The 18,481-nt window shown below is 45.1% G+C and overlaps 1 protein-coding gene across 3 annotated transcripts in view; it reads right to left on the bottom strand.

Annotated features, from left to right (window-relative positions):
* SLC35F2 (solute carrier family 35 member F2) overlaps positions 1 to 18,386 on the bottom strand; it is a 33,934-nt gene extending 15,548 nt beyond the window's left edge. For 2 of the 3 annotated variants that reach the window (XM_090029761.1, XM_090029782.1), the window contains exons 1-3: positions 18,182 to 18,386; positions 7,177 to 7,352; positions 4,600 to 4,727 (exon numbers count right to left, since the gene is read on the bottom strand). In XM_090029761.1, the coding sequence (XP_089885887.1) occupies positions 4,600 to 4,727; positions 7,177 to 7,352; positions 18,182 to 18,264 (387 nt within the window). In that variant the 5' untranslated portion in view covers positions 18,265 to 18,386. Of the gene's footprint in view, positions 1 to 4,599; positions 4,728 to 7,176; positions 7,353 to 14,135; positions 14,255 to 18,181 lie in introns of all 3 variants that reach the window. The other variant, XM_090029773.1, reaches the window with a different exon arrangement.
* Between the last annotated feature and the right edge of the window lie 95 nt (positions 18,387 to 18,481).

The following is an 18,481-nucleotide window of genomic DNA, read 5'->3' as shown; positions in this document are numbered from 1 at the left end:
CATTAATCTGCCTGAAGAGGAGAGCACATTATTTAAATTTCACAGCTCTGCTTCTCCATTGTCTGTAATTAAGGGTAGTTACAAATATATTTTCTACGTTGCATATGGTAGTCACTGCAGGAGGAGCTCCAGAGAAGACACTCTACTTAAGAGGTTGGCAAAATACAGCCCGGATCCAGCCTGCCGACTGACAGGATCTGACCCATGGCTTCTCCCGCAGCACTCCACATGGGGCCAAGCCCCACCTGCTCCCACCAGGGCAGCCCACACCATGCTCCAGCTCATGCCTGCCAGCCCAGGCCCCAGCCAGCATGTGCAGCTTGCAGCAGGGCTGTTTCCGGTGTGGCTGCAGCTGCCTGGGTACTGCTGTGCTTCACTCATCTCCACAGCGGCTCTTCCTCCCATTCCTGTCCCTGGTCCACTGCTCTGGGCGGATGGCCACACCCCTAGGGCAGGGCATGCAGGGCGTGGATCGGTCTCACCCACCCATCCTGCTCCCAAACACTGGTTCCCGCCCACCCAAAGTCCTATAAGGAGTTTTGGTGAGTTGCTGCAGGGGATGTGGAGGGAGCAGGAGGATGCTGACCCAGCCCACAACAGCTCATCAAAATTCCCTGTATGGCCCTTGTGCCCAAACAATTGCCCACCCCTGCTCTACATCATAATTTCCACATTGCTTATGTCTTGAAAACAAGCTGTGAATTTTTCTAACTTCAGTTTCTACTCAATGGATTTTGTTATGCATTTGTCTGCTAAACTGCATAGTCTGCAGCTATAAGACATCTCCTTCTGCATAGGAAAGAATAAAAGGAGCAAAGCAGCTAGAGTCTAGTAGTGAACCTACATCATTCACGTCAGTGGGATTACTTACAAGAGTAATGAACAGTTTCTCTGACACTCCTGAAAGTATATTAGTAACATTGGGTGTTGTTGCAAATAAAACCTCAGGAAACTCTTGCTGTTCAATCCTACCCTCCCTTTTTACAGGAATGAAAACAATGACTTCCACTGGATCTACCTGATGTACTGAATTTGGTCAGTTTGGGCTATACTGTTTATGCTAACTTTTCAATTATAATAATTTACAACCCTCGGAAACCTATTTAATAAATAGAAGTTTTAATAAATAGTTGATTATTACAGATGAGATTGTTAGAGATCACAATAAGCCAACAGGTTGTTCATAACCATATATAAAATGCTATCAGCTGATGTACTTAAACATGCAGAACAGATGCTATTTCTGTCTGTAACATGCTGATAACCTAATTATTCATAAACCATTTGTAACGAACCCTGATAGTAAGTAAGCAAAACTTTCAATATTATTTATATTGTGCTGAAGTACCTGGTTAAGCTACATTTCAGTGGTTACCTCAGTTAGGTCATGTTATGAGATTAAAGTATATTCTTGTTAAAAATATGAATTCCTACTGGCATTGAATGGACTCTAAAAGCAAATATATATATACCTGTAGTCTAAAGACCTTTTTGTCTTTATTTACAGGGAAATGGCAGTTTCCATCCCAATGTTATGCTGTGAAATCTAAAAACACTTCCTTTCTTACAGTGCAAACATCTGCTATCTAAAGGAAAATGTCCTCTACTTTTTGTTTGTTAAAAATAAATGGAAGTTCCCCACTGAGTGGAAGTCTCCTGCTGGAAAGAGTCTGAGCATGATCTAAAGTTCCATTGATCCAGAATTTTTACAGTGACTGCACTTCCTTTAATTTTAAGTACTGTTCAATAGTGGCAGATAGCCACAGCCTTACACTGGCCAAGTACAGAAACTGATGACCAGAAGTCTGTTTTGTCCAGTATTCTGACATGGGCCAATACCAAATACTTTTTAGGTAAATGCAAGAAACCTTGCAATAGGCAGACACACCAAACTCACAGTTGTTGTACTAGCCCTTCAACTGTTGCACAGCTGTGGCAACCCACATATCAGTACATGAGTTGTCACAAAATGGTTTAACAAAATCACCGGTGTGTGTTGGAGGCTACACTGCAGCAGACACTTTTGCACTGGCAGTGAGATGGACCAGATGAGTTATTGTACCTCTTCAGCCTCTAATTTCTATATGGGGAAACATGGGAATACATCTGTTACTTCTGCCAGTTTGGATTGATGGTCCTAGCCCATTGTGCTGTAAAGCATGTGGTCAAATAATATGGGTTTCAATTATCAGCTCAGCTAAGTTATGTCATAAGATTAAAACATGTAATGTTCAACCTATAATTCCTTTGAAAGAAGAATAATATAGGTGTGATTTACAGCCTGAAGAAGGGGGCTATTTTATTTATTAAACCTGAAGGGAAAGGCCAAGTTTTTTATTTGTTTGGCCTTTGCTGAGGAAAGCTCAGAATAAATTATCTGTTTGGGAGCTTGGCAAGAAGTATAACTGTGACTCATGCAAAACCAACTGGTGGGGTCACTACCAGCTCACAGGCCCTCAGAACCATGGGGACTGCAACTCTTCTAAATATTTCTTCTTTTTACTTTGACTCTGTAAAGCACTGATATTGTAGCACTCCTTGTTCACTACTAGCTTAAATAGCTCTCTTGGGAAGCTCATTCCTAAAAGCAAATCCTAAAGACCGTATTATTTACTATTTATTGAAATAAAAGGAGCCAAGACTTGTGCAGTCTATTACTAACACAGAAATAAACAGGAAAAGGATCTTCTTTCTAGTCCAGTAATACATTATCATGCCAATAGAACTACAGTGGTTGCTACTGGTGGTCATCACTCCAAGCATCTGGCAGACAGGACACAGGAAAAAGGGCAATGTGTTGCATCTCTTTAAAAAAGACAAGGAAGAGGAACTAGTCTAGTTAACCTCACCTCAATACCTGAGAAGTTACTGGCACATATCCTAGGGAAGGCCATTTGTAAGTATCTGGAGGAAGAAAGGCTGATTGCAAGTAGCTAGCACAGATTCACGTGGGAAAGGATGGGATGCTGCTGCGGGCTGGGGATGAGGCTCTTCCTGGCAGGGGCTGGGTGGGCTTCACTCTGGACAGGCGGCAGCAAGGGAGGGGTTTCAGCCACCCCAAAATTTGCCACAGCTCCCCAGCACTGCCACCACCTGCCCCCAGTGCAGCCCAGCCCAGCCCCACCAGGAACAGCCCGATGCTAGCCCCAGCCCAAAGCTGCAGCCCACCCCCTACGCACAGATCTGGGGGCACATGGATCTTGGGGTGGCTGCAACCCCTCCTGTAGCCTCCTCCCAGCACTGCTGCCGCCCAGCCAGAGCACAGCCTGGCCCAGCCCCCCATGCCCTCCCAGGGTCCATGCAGCAGCAGGAGCCAGGGCACAGTGCAGGACAAAGCTGCAGCTCATCCGGGGAGTGGGAGGGGGTGGCTTCCACTACTGCACACACCCTGGGAGGGCACAGGGGGATGTGCCCCCAAATCTGTGCTGGGCAAGGTGGAATGCCACTGCCAGCTGGGGCTGTACCGGGCTCTTCCTGGTGGGGGCTGGGCCGGGCTGCATGCAGGGCAGACAGTGGTGGCACTAGGAGGTGTTATGGGGGGGCTGCAGCCACCCTAAAATTTGCTATAGCCCACCCAACCTCCCCTCCCAGCACCGGCACCAATCACCCCGAGTGCAGCGTGGCCTAGCCCCCACCGGGAACCCAGTGCTGGCCCCAGCCCACAGTGGCAGCCTACCCTCACCCACACAGGTCTGGGGCACATCCCTCTTGGGGGTGCATGTAGCTGCAGAAGCCACCCCCTGCGCGGCTCAGTCCTGCACACCATCCCAGCAGGGCAGCCCCAGCCCCTGCCTCTGCCCCACTCCCTCCCCCACCGCTAGGCTAACCCGCTCTCGCCGCACATGGAGATCCAGGGGCACATGCCCCCATGCTCTCCCAGGATGCGTGCACTGGGGGGAGCCACCACCCCCTCCCCTTGCCCCCCGGACAAGCTACTTGCAGCTCCATCTCGCACTCTGCCCCAGCTGTGCAGCCCAAGCCCCACTCCCTCCCTCACTGCGGGGGCCTCGATTTGCCCCCACCCCTTAAAAACAGGAAAAAAAATATAAAGGGCTTCCTGAGCTGGAACTTGAGAGAGAAGGGGTACACTTGTTAAAAAAGGTTGAAAAGCCATGCTCTATGACACTGTTTCATCTCTTCATCAAAGTAGGGCTTGTTCTGGAAGATCAGAGCTGAAAGCCAGGGCTCTGCTTCCACCCTATAGCAGCTTTCCACCTTATACTAGCCAGTGCTGGCCTGCTGAGGTGAGTCTTACAAGGGCTTTGCCACTGTGGGCCTTGCCATTGTTTCCAGAGTTTCTTCTTTGGTATAGTGGAGAAAGTTAAGTGGTTGTTAGCAAACTTTTAAAAGCACTTTATATCAAAATAATTAGAGCTACACTTAGGACACTTGGCAGCGGATAAAAGGAGCAACTTTTCAGTGCTTCCTGAAACTATTATTTACGAAGCAGTATGCCCTACCCCCTCAACTGCAAAGAGGACTCTCATTGAAAAGATTTTCCATTTGTAAAGTTTCCCTGTCCCTGCTATGGAATAGGGTCTTGGAAACTGATTTACATCTATTTTAAAATCATCACGCAGAAATAAAAATATTCCTTACCTGGACACTTGTTAGGGTTGTGTATTGGTAAGCCTTTACAATCATATAATTCGCTTCAACATCAGCTAATCCCAACAAAATATATTTCCACCACCTCCTCTTCAGAATCTGTAGAAAGCTTTCATTGTCTAGAAAGAAATGTTCAATGTACAGTATACTGGTTTTAAAATGAATAATACTTTTTCAGAGCTGCTGCATTTTAAAGGTATATCTCATCTTAATGTTTTTCATTACCCCCTCACAACAAAAATATCACAATAACAGAAAGCAGCGTGGAGACAGGCAGTAAATACTATCAAAAGCATAGAAACAGTGCATGTGAAAAAACCTGACAAGATTAGGATTGTGAGGATTAGAGGATCTGAATAAGAAGTTAAAACAGGGATATTAAGTAACATTGGTAGCAATCCTTTTCTGCACAACTTATTCTCCCCCCTGCCCTTATAATATGAAAATGAAGTGACATTCAATGAAACTGAAAGGGAGTAGATAAAATGAAATGCTCCTTTAAACACTGTGCTTTTAACCTGTGCAGTTCATTTCCACAAAATATACTTCAGACAAGGAACTGAGCAACATTTTAAGAAGCCTGATCATTTATATGGATAACAAAAAAATCCATAGGTTAAAATATAATTTTTCCAGACCATAAACTCTCTTCAGGGACTGAGCCAGCATCCACCTGCCAAAGATTAGACAGAAGCTTTTTCTTGAAGATCTCTTTTCCATAATTGTCCAATATGGAGTTACTTGAAACCAATTCAGAAGCTTCTGGTAACAGCCACTGTCAGATACATAAGGCATATCCCTATCAAAACGTTGCCTGAACAGCAGGATGGGTTAGGGGGTCATGATTTCTTTTGCTGATGCAGCTAGAAACAGTAAAAGCCCTAGTGCAAGCACAGTTATAATGGTGTAAACATACTTATTTCAGCAAAGCTAATGCAACTGAGAGAAACTAGATTAAGCTATAACAGCATAAACACTTCTAACACCACAGTGGTTTAGTTGAGTTGCTTTTATCATACTGGAAAATATCTGCTAGTATAGACTAGTTCATGGAGGGAAACTTCATCTCACTGAAGTCAGGAGCAAAACTGTCATTCTCAGGTACATTGAGGATGCTTTAAAACACTTGTGATTATAATGGCATAATACGACCCTCTGGTTTAGGGAGCCATCTCAGCCAATGGAAAACTGGTAAAACAGCTCTACCCCAGCCAGGAAGCTGATTCTAGGCATTATATATTAACATTTACTTAGAGTTAGTTTATTGTAAAAGAACAACACTATAGATAGTCCCTGTTCCTCAGGGCACTAGGTGGTATGCAACATTATCAGCCCCAAGTATTCACAAACCAGGAGTAAGCCTCCAAAAGACTATGAGACGTATAAAAAAAAAATGGCTATTAAGTATTTCTTTTTTTTTGTACCTTCTGCATTTCTAAATCTTAAGTTGTATTCAAATCATTCCTGAACCATGAGCTAGAAGCTCAATTTTTTAATGGATCCTGGGATTCTCATTTAATCTATGGCTTCCAGGAAAGGAGGTGGAGGTGTGGAAGAAGGGACAGGTGGGAACAGACAACTCTTTTTGCAGAACTTGCAAAACAATTGCAAAAGCTGACAACATTAGAAATGGTAAGCAGAATTTAAAGCTTCACACACACACGTATTCAAATAATCTGGGAGAACTCCCTAAGGTTTGTTCTCCTGGTAGAGACACTTATCCAAATCTCCATATACAGACATTCAAATACTGAGGCCCTGAAGAGTACAGAGCTTGTAATTCTGACACTATGCAGTGGGGGAAGTGAGGAAAACTGTGCACACACCTCACCATGTTCTGCAGGCTTCCTTAGTCTGCCTGTGACATATGGCAGCAGTGCATAGTGCAGCCCTGATTGCCTAACCCAGACTGCCCATGGTCAGCCTGTGCTTCCCTAAAACACGAAGTGGGGATTGTGAAAAAGCAGTGAGTCCAGCAAGTGAATACTGTGTCCCTGGGGAAGAGCAGGGGAGACTGAAGGACTAGGTGAAGCTACCAGAACTTCTACATACATTCACTCTCTCAGGAGAAACTCTCTTGGGAATAATTTACCCAGCTGTCCACAGGTTATTTTTCTCCTGGAGAAGCCATTTTTACTCTGGGAGAAAAAAAACAAAGATTTGTACACTGATGTTTTCTCATGGGAGAGCACTGACTCTCCCATGAGAGACTGAATATCTGTATGAGGCCTAAGTCAGAACAGCCCCGAGGCCGCTTTACGCCCGCACAAGGGGGTAGGCTTAGGTAATGGGAAGTGCAAAGGTAACCTAAAACTGCCTTTGCCCACCGTTCCTTCTACTCTCTACATGATGCCCAAATATAGGAACAGACTGGAAATGGGGTCTATATACTTCAGTGGGGCTCTGGATGGATCAAGAGGGTCTGTTTGTACAGATCTGAATCTTAGATCAGGGCCAAATGTTGCCAGCTTATCATTATGCTGTATGTTATATAACAAAGCACTATTAAAACAAATTATGAAATTACAATGAAATAACACCACTTGACCAAGCAATGTTTTTACATACCAGTCCTAAGTGCCAACATCGTTGTATAAACTAGAAGAAGCAAGCAATAGTTGGTAAAGCTTTGGAGCATTGGAGTGTTGACTTTGTACTGTTCTGCTAAATACTGGCTAGTCACAGCAGTCCCACAGATAAATAAGGAAAGCATCTGACCCAAGGCGACTGTTTTCAAAATCTGCCTGTAAATATAAAAGCAAATGTAATTAATTTTAGAATTAAATCAACCACCAATTTTAAAATATTGCCTTTTTACAGAAATGAAAGGCTGTATCTTAACATGGTATCTAGTCACTCTTCTACTGCCTTCCATTGGTTCCTCAACCCAACTATGTTATTACCACTTAATGATGTCCCTCCTATCGGTAGGTGAAAAACATTTCGTCTCTTCTAGAAGTGTTGCCTTGTTTACACTGGAATCATATTTTAACTTCACAGTGGTCTTGAGCCCTGCTCAGTAAAAACTCAGTAAAAAAAAGCTCAGGGCAATCTGAGCTAACTAAAATAGCCTAGACTTTATCAATGAATAGTTTTAAACTGAGTTTTCAAAACTGGCCTGAGCATTTTTCCAGTAAAACTCATTGTTCTAACACCCTGAGGCTAAATTATACTCCTTGCTCTGCACTGGTTTTGTGTGTGCACTTAGGTTCATGTCACATGTTACACTTAGCATGTATGGAATCACATGAGAAATGATGCATGTATGGAATACAAGCATTCACACATTCAACCAGTAACACATGTGTTAAGTGTGCTCATACCATAGCAAAATTATGACTTTTTGTGCAAAGACTATCTCCAGTTTATATTAAGTAACACCTGTTTAGCTATCAGACTGCTCCACGGAGATAATATGAGCAAACCGTGGTCCTCATCCAGCCATGACATCAGCCAAGGACCCCTATGCAGTACCAAGTCTCCAGGTTGGATTAGGAAACCACATCAGGAAGAAGGTTTCTAGATATTTCTTTGTCAGGTTCTTCCAGGAACAAGTTGCAAGCTGGGGGCCTGCAGCCCTAGAAGGTTCCAGGACTGGGACCAATTAGCTAAATTGTCAGTCTGAGCCCCAGCACTGCACTAACAAGCAGTGAGCTATGATTTTTAGAGATCACAGTAAGCATTACCATACAACTACTCAGACCACATTCTGACTTTAGTACCACACAACACAAACTGCATGTCCAGTGTGACAATGCCCATAGTCTAGTCAATTTAAACATTTCTGTAATTCCATTTCTACTTCATCAAAATGGTTTTAATACATACCTACCTCCAGCAACTTGAGGTCAGTGGGTGGGGCAGGTGCATGGCTGTGACTAACTTGTAAGCACCTGTTAATTGTTGGGTAAGGGCAAACCACTATTACACAAGGGTCACCCAAGACCACAGAATGGCTGTCAATTCCATGTTCAGTCAATGTGAATTTTGCTCCTGGCCCAGATGCAGGCACTCTACCCACCTGAGCAACAAGCACTGCCAGAGCAACTAGCTCCCACAGTGGAGAAGTGGGGGTGAGGGGATAGGAGAAGGGAATGCATGACTCAACTGCTGTGCAGTATGGGATGCCGAAGGACTGACCAGACACCAGTCACAGAAAGCTTGTTAGTATCCCTATACAACATTGAACTGATTCAAAATAATACCTGATTATCACGGTACACTTTTAAAATGTTCCAGGAAGCCTAAACCAAGGGTGTTCAACCCCCAATCCACAAGGCAGATTGGATCCACTGCATGGTAACTGGCCACAGGTCCAAAAATTCAGAGGCAAGAGGAGTGGTGGCAGCTAATTGCTGTTCCCCAACGTCCAATTTCTGGACCTGCAAGAAGCCCCACAGACAGGATTCCATGGCCCTGGGAGCTAAAGGAGGCCAACTGGGGTGGCACAGAGCTCAATCCAGCCTGCAGACCAGATTCAGTCTCACCCCACTTATCCACCCAACAGGGCCAAAAGATTAAGCAGCACCGCCTTAAACCATTCTAAACTGATTTGTACATCTAGACACTTGTGGCTTACACTGCATTTAAAGACTTTTCTAAAACTGCTTAAGTATAGGAAGTGTCCACACCCAGAAATTACAATAATTATTACTGATTGGGATCCTACAGTTATTTTCCATTAGATTCTGCTGCAGTCAAGGTAATAGGTAGAATAAATGCTCTCTGTCCAAGCAACACCTCCATTCTAAATATTCTTCTATGCCTACCCTGCAGTTAAAACTCTGAAAGGGCTCTAGCTCATTTCCTCCATTTATTGCAAAGGAGTTTTGAGTATACTCCTAAACCAATAAATTAATAAGCAAATATCACTATAAAACTTGTTATCATTTTGTAGTTGATGGACTGATTGCACAGGGATATGTCTATGTCAGAATGGAGCAAAGCAAGGCAATTCAGCCCCAAAAAAGTAATTAATACGATTTTTTTTTCAGTACTTAAAGTGTCAAATTTAGGAAATTTAACCTACAGGCTGGCTACTCAGCAGACTGAAAATGTCTCGTCTAGCTGGCAAGGTATAAATAAAGGTGCTTCACTGCTAATGTAAATAAAGTTATCTTCTGCACCGCCTTATGCATGGGTTTGTGAGAGCTGACTTAGAATTGGGGGCGAGGGAGGTTGTGGGGGGGTTGCACCACACCAGGGAGCCTGGTCACAGTCCCTTCCACTCCATGAGCAGCGTCTCCCAGCCACCCCACCTCCGTGAGCACCCAGCCCTGCCTCGCAGCGCTCCCCTGCACCCATCCTCCACCACTCTGCCCTGCTGCACTCTCTGCACTTTCCTGGGATCAGCATTTGTCAACCCACGTGTGGCTCACAACACTGAAATCTTCTTGCGACTTGCTTTTGGGTTGTGATCCATGGGTTGAGAAATGTTGCTTAATCTACTACAGGGGTGGTCAACCTGTGTCAGGTGGCAGATCAGGGAGGGGACAGATGGCACAGCAGCAGATAGGACAGGGAGTATAAAGAAGAGCAAAAGATTGTGTAGAGGAAGGCGGTCAGAGTGGCATTTTGGGAGGGCGTGGGACTAATTTGTGGTACATCTGCCAAAACGTCTGGCCCCCACTGATGTACTATGAGCAGATCTCACTTCAGAACTGCATGCTGGTGGAGGTAAAGTGCCAAGCACAACCAAACACGCACACATATGCACTGCATTTTAGTGACAGCAAGCATCTGACTCCTTCTAAATACATACAGCTAGGCTATGGTATACCCCAGTTGCTTGCCACAGGGATGGCATCAGAGGTATTTACCTGTTTCATGAACAGAGCTCTTTGTAATAATAAAAGGGACTCCATTTGAACTACAACTTCCAACATTATTTAAAGTGCTGTGTGCCCAGTGCTGCTGCTTGCAGCCACAAGGTGCATCATGCACACCCTGCTGTGTTGTGCAATCCCCCAAAGACTTGGAGTTTCCCAGATAAGCCTCCCCATTTCACTCTCCAAATTATCCCTACTACAAATCTTTTTCCATCCTGCAGGTTGTTAGTACCACACTGTTAGTACCACACTGTTATTCCCTCCTTTTGAAGGAAGACCAAGCCTCCTTCTGGTTGATTTAGCTGCACAACTTTCATTTAGAAAGAAGTCCACCAAAAAAGCCCTTTCAGCTCTTAAGTTTTTAAAACTGCGTTTAATGGAAAGCTGTTTCCCCCTGCACAATCCCTATTCTTGTGACTAACCCGATGATCTCACGAGGTCCCTTCCAGCCCTAACCTTCTGTGAATCTGTGACTAGGCAGAAGCCCTGGAATGTGCAGTAACACCACAAGGCCCTGGGGTTTTACTCACTCATCCTCACACAACCTTGCAAAAATCCTACTTGTTCTAATATTTCTGGTATGTATGAATTTTCTTCATAAACATAAAGGTAAGGGTAAGAGAGGAAATCTTGTGTCTGGGCTGGAAAGTGTTCCCGGCCTCTGCGTAAGGCTGTATTAAGACCAAAATTTAATAGCAAAACCAGTGCTGTAAAACACTTGAGGAAGGACAATGAGATTTCACTGCTAGGGAAATGAATATAAAACACAACCCTGTGAAATCTGAGAGAGGGCACCCTCCTGCAATCTCCACCTTTCCCAGTTCTGCCAACACCATGATTGGTTTGGTCAAAGCTCCCTAGCCAAACAGTAGAGACTTCCGGAAGGCTTTCGACACAGTCTCTCACCCCGTTCTCATCAAGAAAATGGGGGACTGCGGTGTCAACACCCACACAGTCAATTGGGTCGCCAACTGGCTGGAGGGCCGCACCCAGAGGGTGGCAGTGGATGGGCCCTTCTCAACCTGGAGGGACGTGGGCAGTGGGGTTCCACAGGGCTCGGTCCTCGGGCCCACACTGTTCAACATCTTCATCAGTGACTTGGATGAGGGGGTAAAAAGCACCCTGTTCAAATTTGCTGATGACACTAAGATGTGGGGGGATGTGGGCACACTGGAAGGGAGGAATAGGCTACAGTCGGACCTAGACAGGTTACAAAGGTGGGCAGATGAGAATAGGATGGGATTCAACACTGACAAGTGCAAAGTGATGCACCTGAGGAGGAACAACCGACACCATACCTACAGGTTGGGGAACTCCCCTCCTGTCAGCACGGAGGCGGAAAGGGATCTGGGGGTCATCATTGACTCCAAGATGAACATGGGCTGGCAGTGTGGGGAGGCAATCAGGAAGGCCAACCGCACCTTGTCATGCATCCACAGGTGCATCTCGAGCAGGTCCAAGGAGGTGATTCTCCCCCTCTATGTGACGCTGGTCAGGCCGCAGTTGGAGTACTGCATCCAGTTCTGGGTGCCGCACTTCAAGAGGGATGTGGACAGCATGGAGAGGGTCCAGAGGAGGGCCACTCACATGATCGGGGGCAGCAGGGCAGGCCCTATGAGGAGAGGCTGAGGGACCTGAACCTGTTCAGCCTCCACAAGAGAAGGCTGAGGGGGGATCTAGTTGCCTGTTACAAACTAGTCAGGGGGGACCAGCAGGCACTGGGGGAGTCCCTGTTCCCCCGAGCACCACCAGGAGTGACCAGGAATAATGGTCACAAGCTGGCACAGGGTAGACTTAGGCTAGATATCAGGAGGCACTACTTCACAGTCAGGGCAGCTAGGATCCGGAACCAGCTTCCAAGAGAAGTGGTGCAGGCTCCTACCCTGGGGGTTTTTAAGAGGAGGTTGGATGAACATCTTGCTGGGGTCATTTGACCCCAGTACTCTTTCCTGCCATGGCAGAGGGTTGGACTAGATGATCTGCTCAGGTCCCTTCCAGCCCTAGAAACTATGAAACTAGATAAGGCACTAAGTCTCTACAGAATCATTCTGATTGCTCCAGCTATATCTGCCTATACTTGTAAACAGAATGTATTGCATCAGCTGCTCCTGAAAGATCTGGTTGTAATTTATTTTACAACTTCACAACTCCTAATAGTTCTGCTTTCAGGGAGGTCTAAGGTACAAAGATTTCTCCTGCACTTTCTCTGCCAGCCCTTCACACACTAAGCTTTCTCCTGCTGCTGTGGAAGACCAGGCATGAGGGAGTCCTGAGCAAGATGCTAGACAGCAGCTTTGCAGTGAACCCGAGGGAGGGAGAAGACAGCTTTAGAGATAATGCCGTCTCTCATCCTCTGGAAAAGTTCTTCTGCACCATTAGCAGGAAGGGATTCTTTACCACCATCCCAACAAGGAGAAAACCTGCAGTGCATTCAACAGGCTGAATTCACTCATTATGTGCCAGCAATTGCTGGGTAAGGGGCGCATAATAAGGAAGTCTGCCTGGGCAGAGTTGGGTTGTAATACTGCAAGGCAATTGCCATCTCTACCCCAAAGGAGCCAGCAACAGAGCATCTGTAGGTCATAGAATGGATAGTGCTGTCTGGCTGGCATGTGAACATAAATAACTAGGCTGCCTATGTATACACTGAAGTGACACATTCTCCACCAAACAATGAAAACAGGGCTTCTACAGATCCAGCCAAGTTTAAAGCTACCTTCTGGTAGAATCTTCTCTCCCTAGGGATGAATTTTGCAGTGTTTCCCAACCTGTATGCCATGGCACAAGTGTGCTGTCAGAAATGAACAGGTGTGCTGCAGAAGTTTGCCACGGCAATGAGCTACAATAGGTATGAAGATGGGGAATGCCTTAACTGGTGTGCTGCAGAAAATTTTTATCAATGTAAGTGTGCCTTGGGCTGGAAAAAGTTGGGAAACACTGGGATAGTGAAGATGGCACCTCCCTGAAACCTCCATATTGCAAACTAAGTCACTTTCCTGTTTGGCAAGTTTTAAAGTATGTTTTGCCAATACACATGAGAAGCAGACTCACTTTTGCCTAGCTATTTTATCCTTCCCTTCTACACAACTGGGGATTTAAAGCTCAATACCTCTGCAAAGTAGGTGTTTGTATGTAAGAGACAAGGATTTCTTAAGGTGATGTTCATTGGACCAACTATGTAGTTGGTCCACTCTTGCAAACACTGCTGGAAAGTATAAGATCTGTAACTGAACAGTCCTGTTTTAGGACTGTACACTATACTCAAATTTTCAAAGAAGAATAACAGTTGTGCTTTCAAATAGGTGTGCCTATATGCAAACTTAGACATTAGCAATGTACAGCTTCATGCAAACACAAGCATCTAAACATGAAGCTTCATTGAGATCCAATAGTAACAATGTAAAGGCGACTGCTCAGCCATGATTCTGCACGTGGAATCTTATTGAGATCACTGGAGTCTTGGTGCTTCAGTACTTGTATTAGGAATAAAGTACTGATGTCTGATGAAAATAATTTGCTGCTTAATCAGAAACGACAGTGTTTTGCAGCATGGTGGCTTATCAATAAAAGCCATGTGTTAAAAGATGAATTAAGCAAATCTGCCATATCAAAATATCTTAAGGGATCTCCAAACTGCTACATTTTCATGCATCTTTCCCACTTCAGTGTCACTTCACAAGTTCTTGCAATTATACTCACTGAAATGCTCATCAGACAAAAGCCTTCAAGTGATATAACAAATCTTCTCACTTCATGTATTTTGCCAATGTGCCACAATGAATATTTTTAGACTGCAGAAGCTGCATATTTGTTTGGAACTGTCAAAGCAAGGCATGACATGAAATCAATGAGAGAGATATTTGAGATCAACAGGATTATTTATATTTTGTACATTTTTCAAGTGCTTTGCTGGATCAGGGCCCGCTATGGAGCACCACAGAATGAAGGGGTGGGGGGACCTCTAGGAAGTAGCTTTTCCCTCTGTAAATTATATAGGATATTAGAGTAATATCCAAAGAAACCTAATCTAGCATCCTAACAGTATCACTCTACAGGCCTCTTCCTAAGAGGGTTCTCATTTCAGGAATTAGACCTTCCACTGAGTCAATATTTTGATTACTATTGAGTTACTGTGACTTTCTTATTCAATATTTATCATGATTTATTTTTTAAATTGATGCTTAGCTTTTCCAAACCAGAACATGGTCCCTTTAAAACTCTTTTTGCTGCATTGATTTTACAATCCTTTCTAGGTCCACCTGTTTTTAAAATCTTTGCTAACTAGCTAACACTTAAGAATCACTCCTGCCGTCTCTTCAGAAGCAATGTTTAGTAACAGCATGGAAAAAAAATTGGATGACAAATCACATGCATGGTCAGAACTAATACCGATCTACAGTAACCATAGCTGTGCTAGAACTGTGGCTCATGTTCAGATGTTTAGAAAGGATATATAGATATTATTTCTGCAATGAACATTTCCTGACACTTACCCTCAATCTATAGTGAAAGCATTAATAAATATGGCTGATGATGCAACAGAATTGGCTAATTAAGTTTGTAGCCCTGAAAATTAGATCAGAATAAGCACTCAAGTCAGCACTTGTTAATCACATTGGCATCTGATTCAGATTCACTTTTTTAAGGAATAAAAACAAAAGAATAAGTTTAAAACATGATTTTCCCAGCTCTTAGATTTACTATGAATCTATTCTACAGCCAACCTGGGAAGCCTCAATTTCACATTCTTTAGTTTACTAATTTTTTTTAAATAGTACGGTTGTCTGGTATTATTTTTTTACTAAAACAAACAAATCTATGTTCTTTTCTACATTAAAATTACATGTGCCAACAGACAAAACTTCTTATATGAATAACTTATTATTAGAAAAATGTAATTTCAGGTTGAAACAATTTTCAACAATATCACCCGATGAATACTTTTGGCTGAAAACAAATGTGGAAAAAATGAAAACATTCTTTTCAATATTTTCAGTACAAATTGTTTCAATGTTTTTGCTTCAAAAATGAGATCTATTTTTAACATATTTTGAAAAAAAATCACTACAAACTGAATAAAGAGCCCTTTTCCAATTTTTTTTTTTTTTTAGAGGGACTGATCCATTTTTTGTGTGTGTGTGGCTTGTTGGCTGAACTGAAAAATAAAAGAAAAAAAAATTGATCACATGCACAACTCAACTAATTAAGAGCCATACAATTTCAACAGGGGTGTAGGTTGTAGCTGTATTGGTCTAAGGACATAGGCAGACAAGGTTCATTGCATGAATCTGATATCTTTTATTAGACCAACTTAAATAGTTGGAAAATAATTATTAAGCAAGCTTTCTGGTTCAAAAACCCTTTGCCAGGCTAAGGAAGTTTCAGCAGTTGGTGCGTGCTCTTCCTGGATGGAATGAAAAGTAAAGAGGCCAGAGGCTGGGCTGGTCTGCATGCAAGACAGGCAGTCAGTGAAAATGTAGACTGAGGAGTCAATGGGTGAGAGACAGGCTGGGGGGGGGGGAAGAAACCATTAAGAATTTAGCCTGGTGTTAGTAATTATGATAAATCTGCTGTCATCATGTTTTAAACAGAGCAAAATACATCCTCATGGCACTGAAAGGATTAAGTCTTTTAGGACCAAGTTATGCTCACAATAAGCACATGATAGTAAATACAGGTATTTCCTCATACAAACCATCTGTTATACAAAAAACAGTGACCAGGCACCTGTGAGCATATGGTCTGGAAAGGGAAACATCTTTCTGGAAAAAAACAGAAAATCCCTTGGTTCTTCCTAAAATCAGCAGCTCCAGCTCAGGCTGTCCTGTTACCAGACAACCATAATATCACCTTCAAATCCCACCTGGGTCAAACTGGTCCCTTTGACTTATGGACAGGAATCAAAATCACCTGGGTGAAACTCTGATGTAACCACTTGCAGGCTGTTACTACTCTGGAATCAACCGGCAAGCCAGTGTTTCAAGAAAAAGTGAAAGCCAGTATTTCCTAGAGGATTACCAGATCACATATAATCCTCTGCACCAAACCAAGCAGATCCAAAGTAATGGTGCCAAATCCCTCAATTTTATCACAATAAATATTATTAGATTACTGATAATCTTTCTGAAATGTCCTATTCCTAGGGCCCTATAATTATATCTGCTTCCTTTAAAAAAAAAACCTGTTTCTACATAACCTATGTTTTTTTTACTTGGCAAAAAAGAAAAGCTTGAACTTCTTTAAAAGCTTCAAAACCAGAGAAGGTGAATGCATTTTTTTAAAATCTCATCATTTTAAGGCAATATAATAAGGATCTGAGTTGTGATATTTTTTGGCCATTTGGAATAGTCAGTGTTACAAAAGCATACCTATCACATGCGTGTGTCATCAAATAGGCTTGTCTTCACTACATAACTGGTTATAACATGAGTTCTGTCTGTGACAGGAATCCTAGCTACACTCACAAAAAAACCTCTGAATTTGTGCACAGTGATGCTGTTCACATTACTCTGCAGGCTCATGAGCTGTACAGCTATGCTCAAGCTATTACTTATCAGCTGTTACTTATTTCTCAGTGTGATTGCCTCCGCCTGAACCAACCTAACTGGAGGGAAGCTGTAGCAGTCTTACCTGCCCCTTTAAGGCTGGGGGACTTTGGTCAGCAATCCTATTTAATGATCAGAGTAGCAAAGCAGGGAAAGGTTTACATGGCTCCTAAACGGGACTGAGAGGCTGCAACTTGCAAGAGGAATTATGTGAAGTCAGAGAATAGAGACAAACACCTGGAGCTTGCTCTTTGTTCTTCCAGTTCTCACCACAGACATGTGGTTTCAGCCGTTCCTGAGCTATGAAGAGAGGCTGACGTGCAAGTTAACCGTACAGCAAAAACAGGGTTTCATGCAAGTGTGCCTGTAGCTAAGCTAGACTTGTACAGTAGCCAGGCTGCTGGCAATGTGTGTGCAGGGCTGTGTAATTGCTTTCCCAAATGTTGTGAGGTTTAAAAAGAGAACAAGTTGGTCTGAGAAGAGGAAAATATGCTCCCTATAAGGAAGAGGTCTCTGTAAGAAATCTGCTGCTTGTGCAGCTTCAGTCAGATCTGCTGGCACTAATGCCAACATAATGTTGAACAGCAACTTATTTCTGAGCTGCGCAGCTGGCGCGGGCGTCTGTCCTGCCGGGCTGACTCCCCCGGCCGAGCGGCAGAGAAGTGGGGTTGGCGGGGACCTGCGGAGGTCACCAAGTCCCAACCCCCTGCCTGAGGCTGGATCAGCCCCCTCCAAACCATCGCCAGTGGCCGCGCACAAGGTCTCGTTTTTCTGGAGACCGCGTTTACGGTGGGGAAGACACGGCCCGGCTCGCGGGACACGGAAGGGCGCTCGCCCGCCCTCGGAGCCGGCGCACCTGGGCAGGGGCACCTGCTGTCAGCTACGTGGGAAAGAAAGCAGAGAACAAAGAGGAGGCCGGCAATGCCCCTTGCGTGACTGCTCGTCCCACGACCCCGCTTTAAGGAACACCACCAGCCCAGGACTCCCGGGTCCCACTCCCTCCCTGCCAAGGCGCCTGGCTGTGGCGGGCCCAGGCTGCCGGCCGCGGCTCGGCGGCAAAGCCAGCAGGGTCCAGGCTCTCCGCCCGGGCCCAGGGAGGTGCAGACTGGCCCCGGGGGCTCCGGGAGGTCCCTGCGGAGGAGGGACGGGGGCGACCGGCAGGGACCCCGGCCACGTGGAGGGCAGCGCGGCAACACTCACCACGTGAGGAGCTTGTCCCGGAGCTGCAGCAGGAGGCCGGCGGCCCCGCCCGGAGCAGCGGTCCCCTCGCCGGCCGGCTCCATGCGCTGCCTGGGGGCTGCGGCGCGGCGCGGCGCGGGCGGAGGCGGGGCTGGCGCTGCGGCTCCGCTCCCGCGGCGGCAGGGCCGGGCCGGGCCGCGCCGGGGCTCGGGGGTTCCGCGGCGGGGGCGGAGCCGCAGCGCCGGGGCGGGCTCGCCTGGTGCCCGCGGCGAGGCCGGGGGGCGCGGGGCGGACGTGTGCCGGCCCCTGCCAAGCCGCTTA

The sequence above is a fragment of the Crocodylus siamensis genome, chromosome 1 (genome assembly GCF_052110815.1).
Source record: "Crocodylus siamensis isolate JL-2025a chromosome 1, ASM5211081v1, whole genome shotgun sequence".
Taxonomy (NCBI): Eukaryota; Metazoa; Chordata; order Crocodylia; family Crocodylidae; genus Crocodylus; species Crocodylus siamensis.
This window is presented reverse-complemented; position numbering and strand designations above follow the sequence as displayed.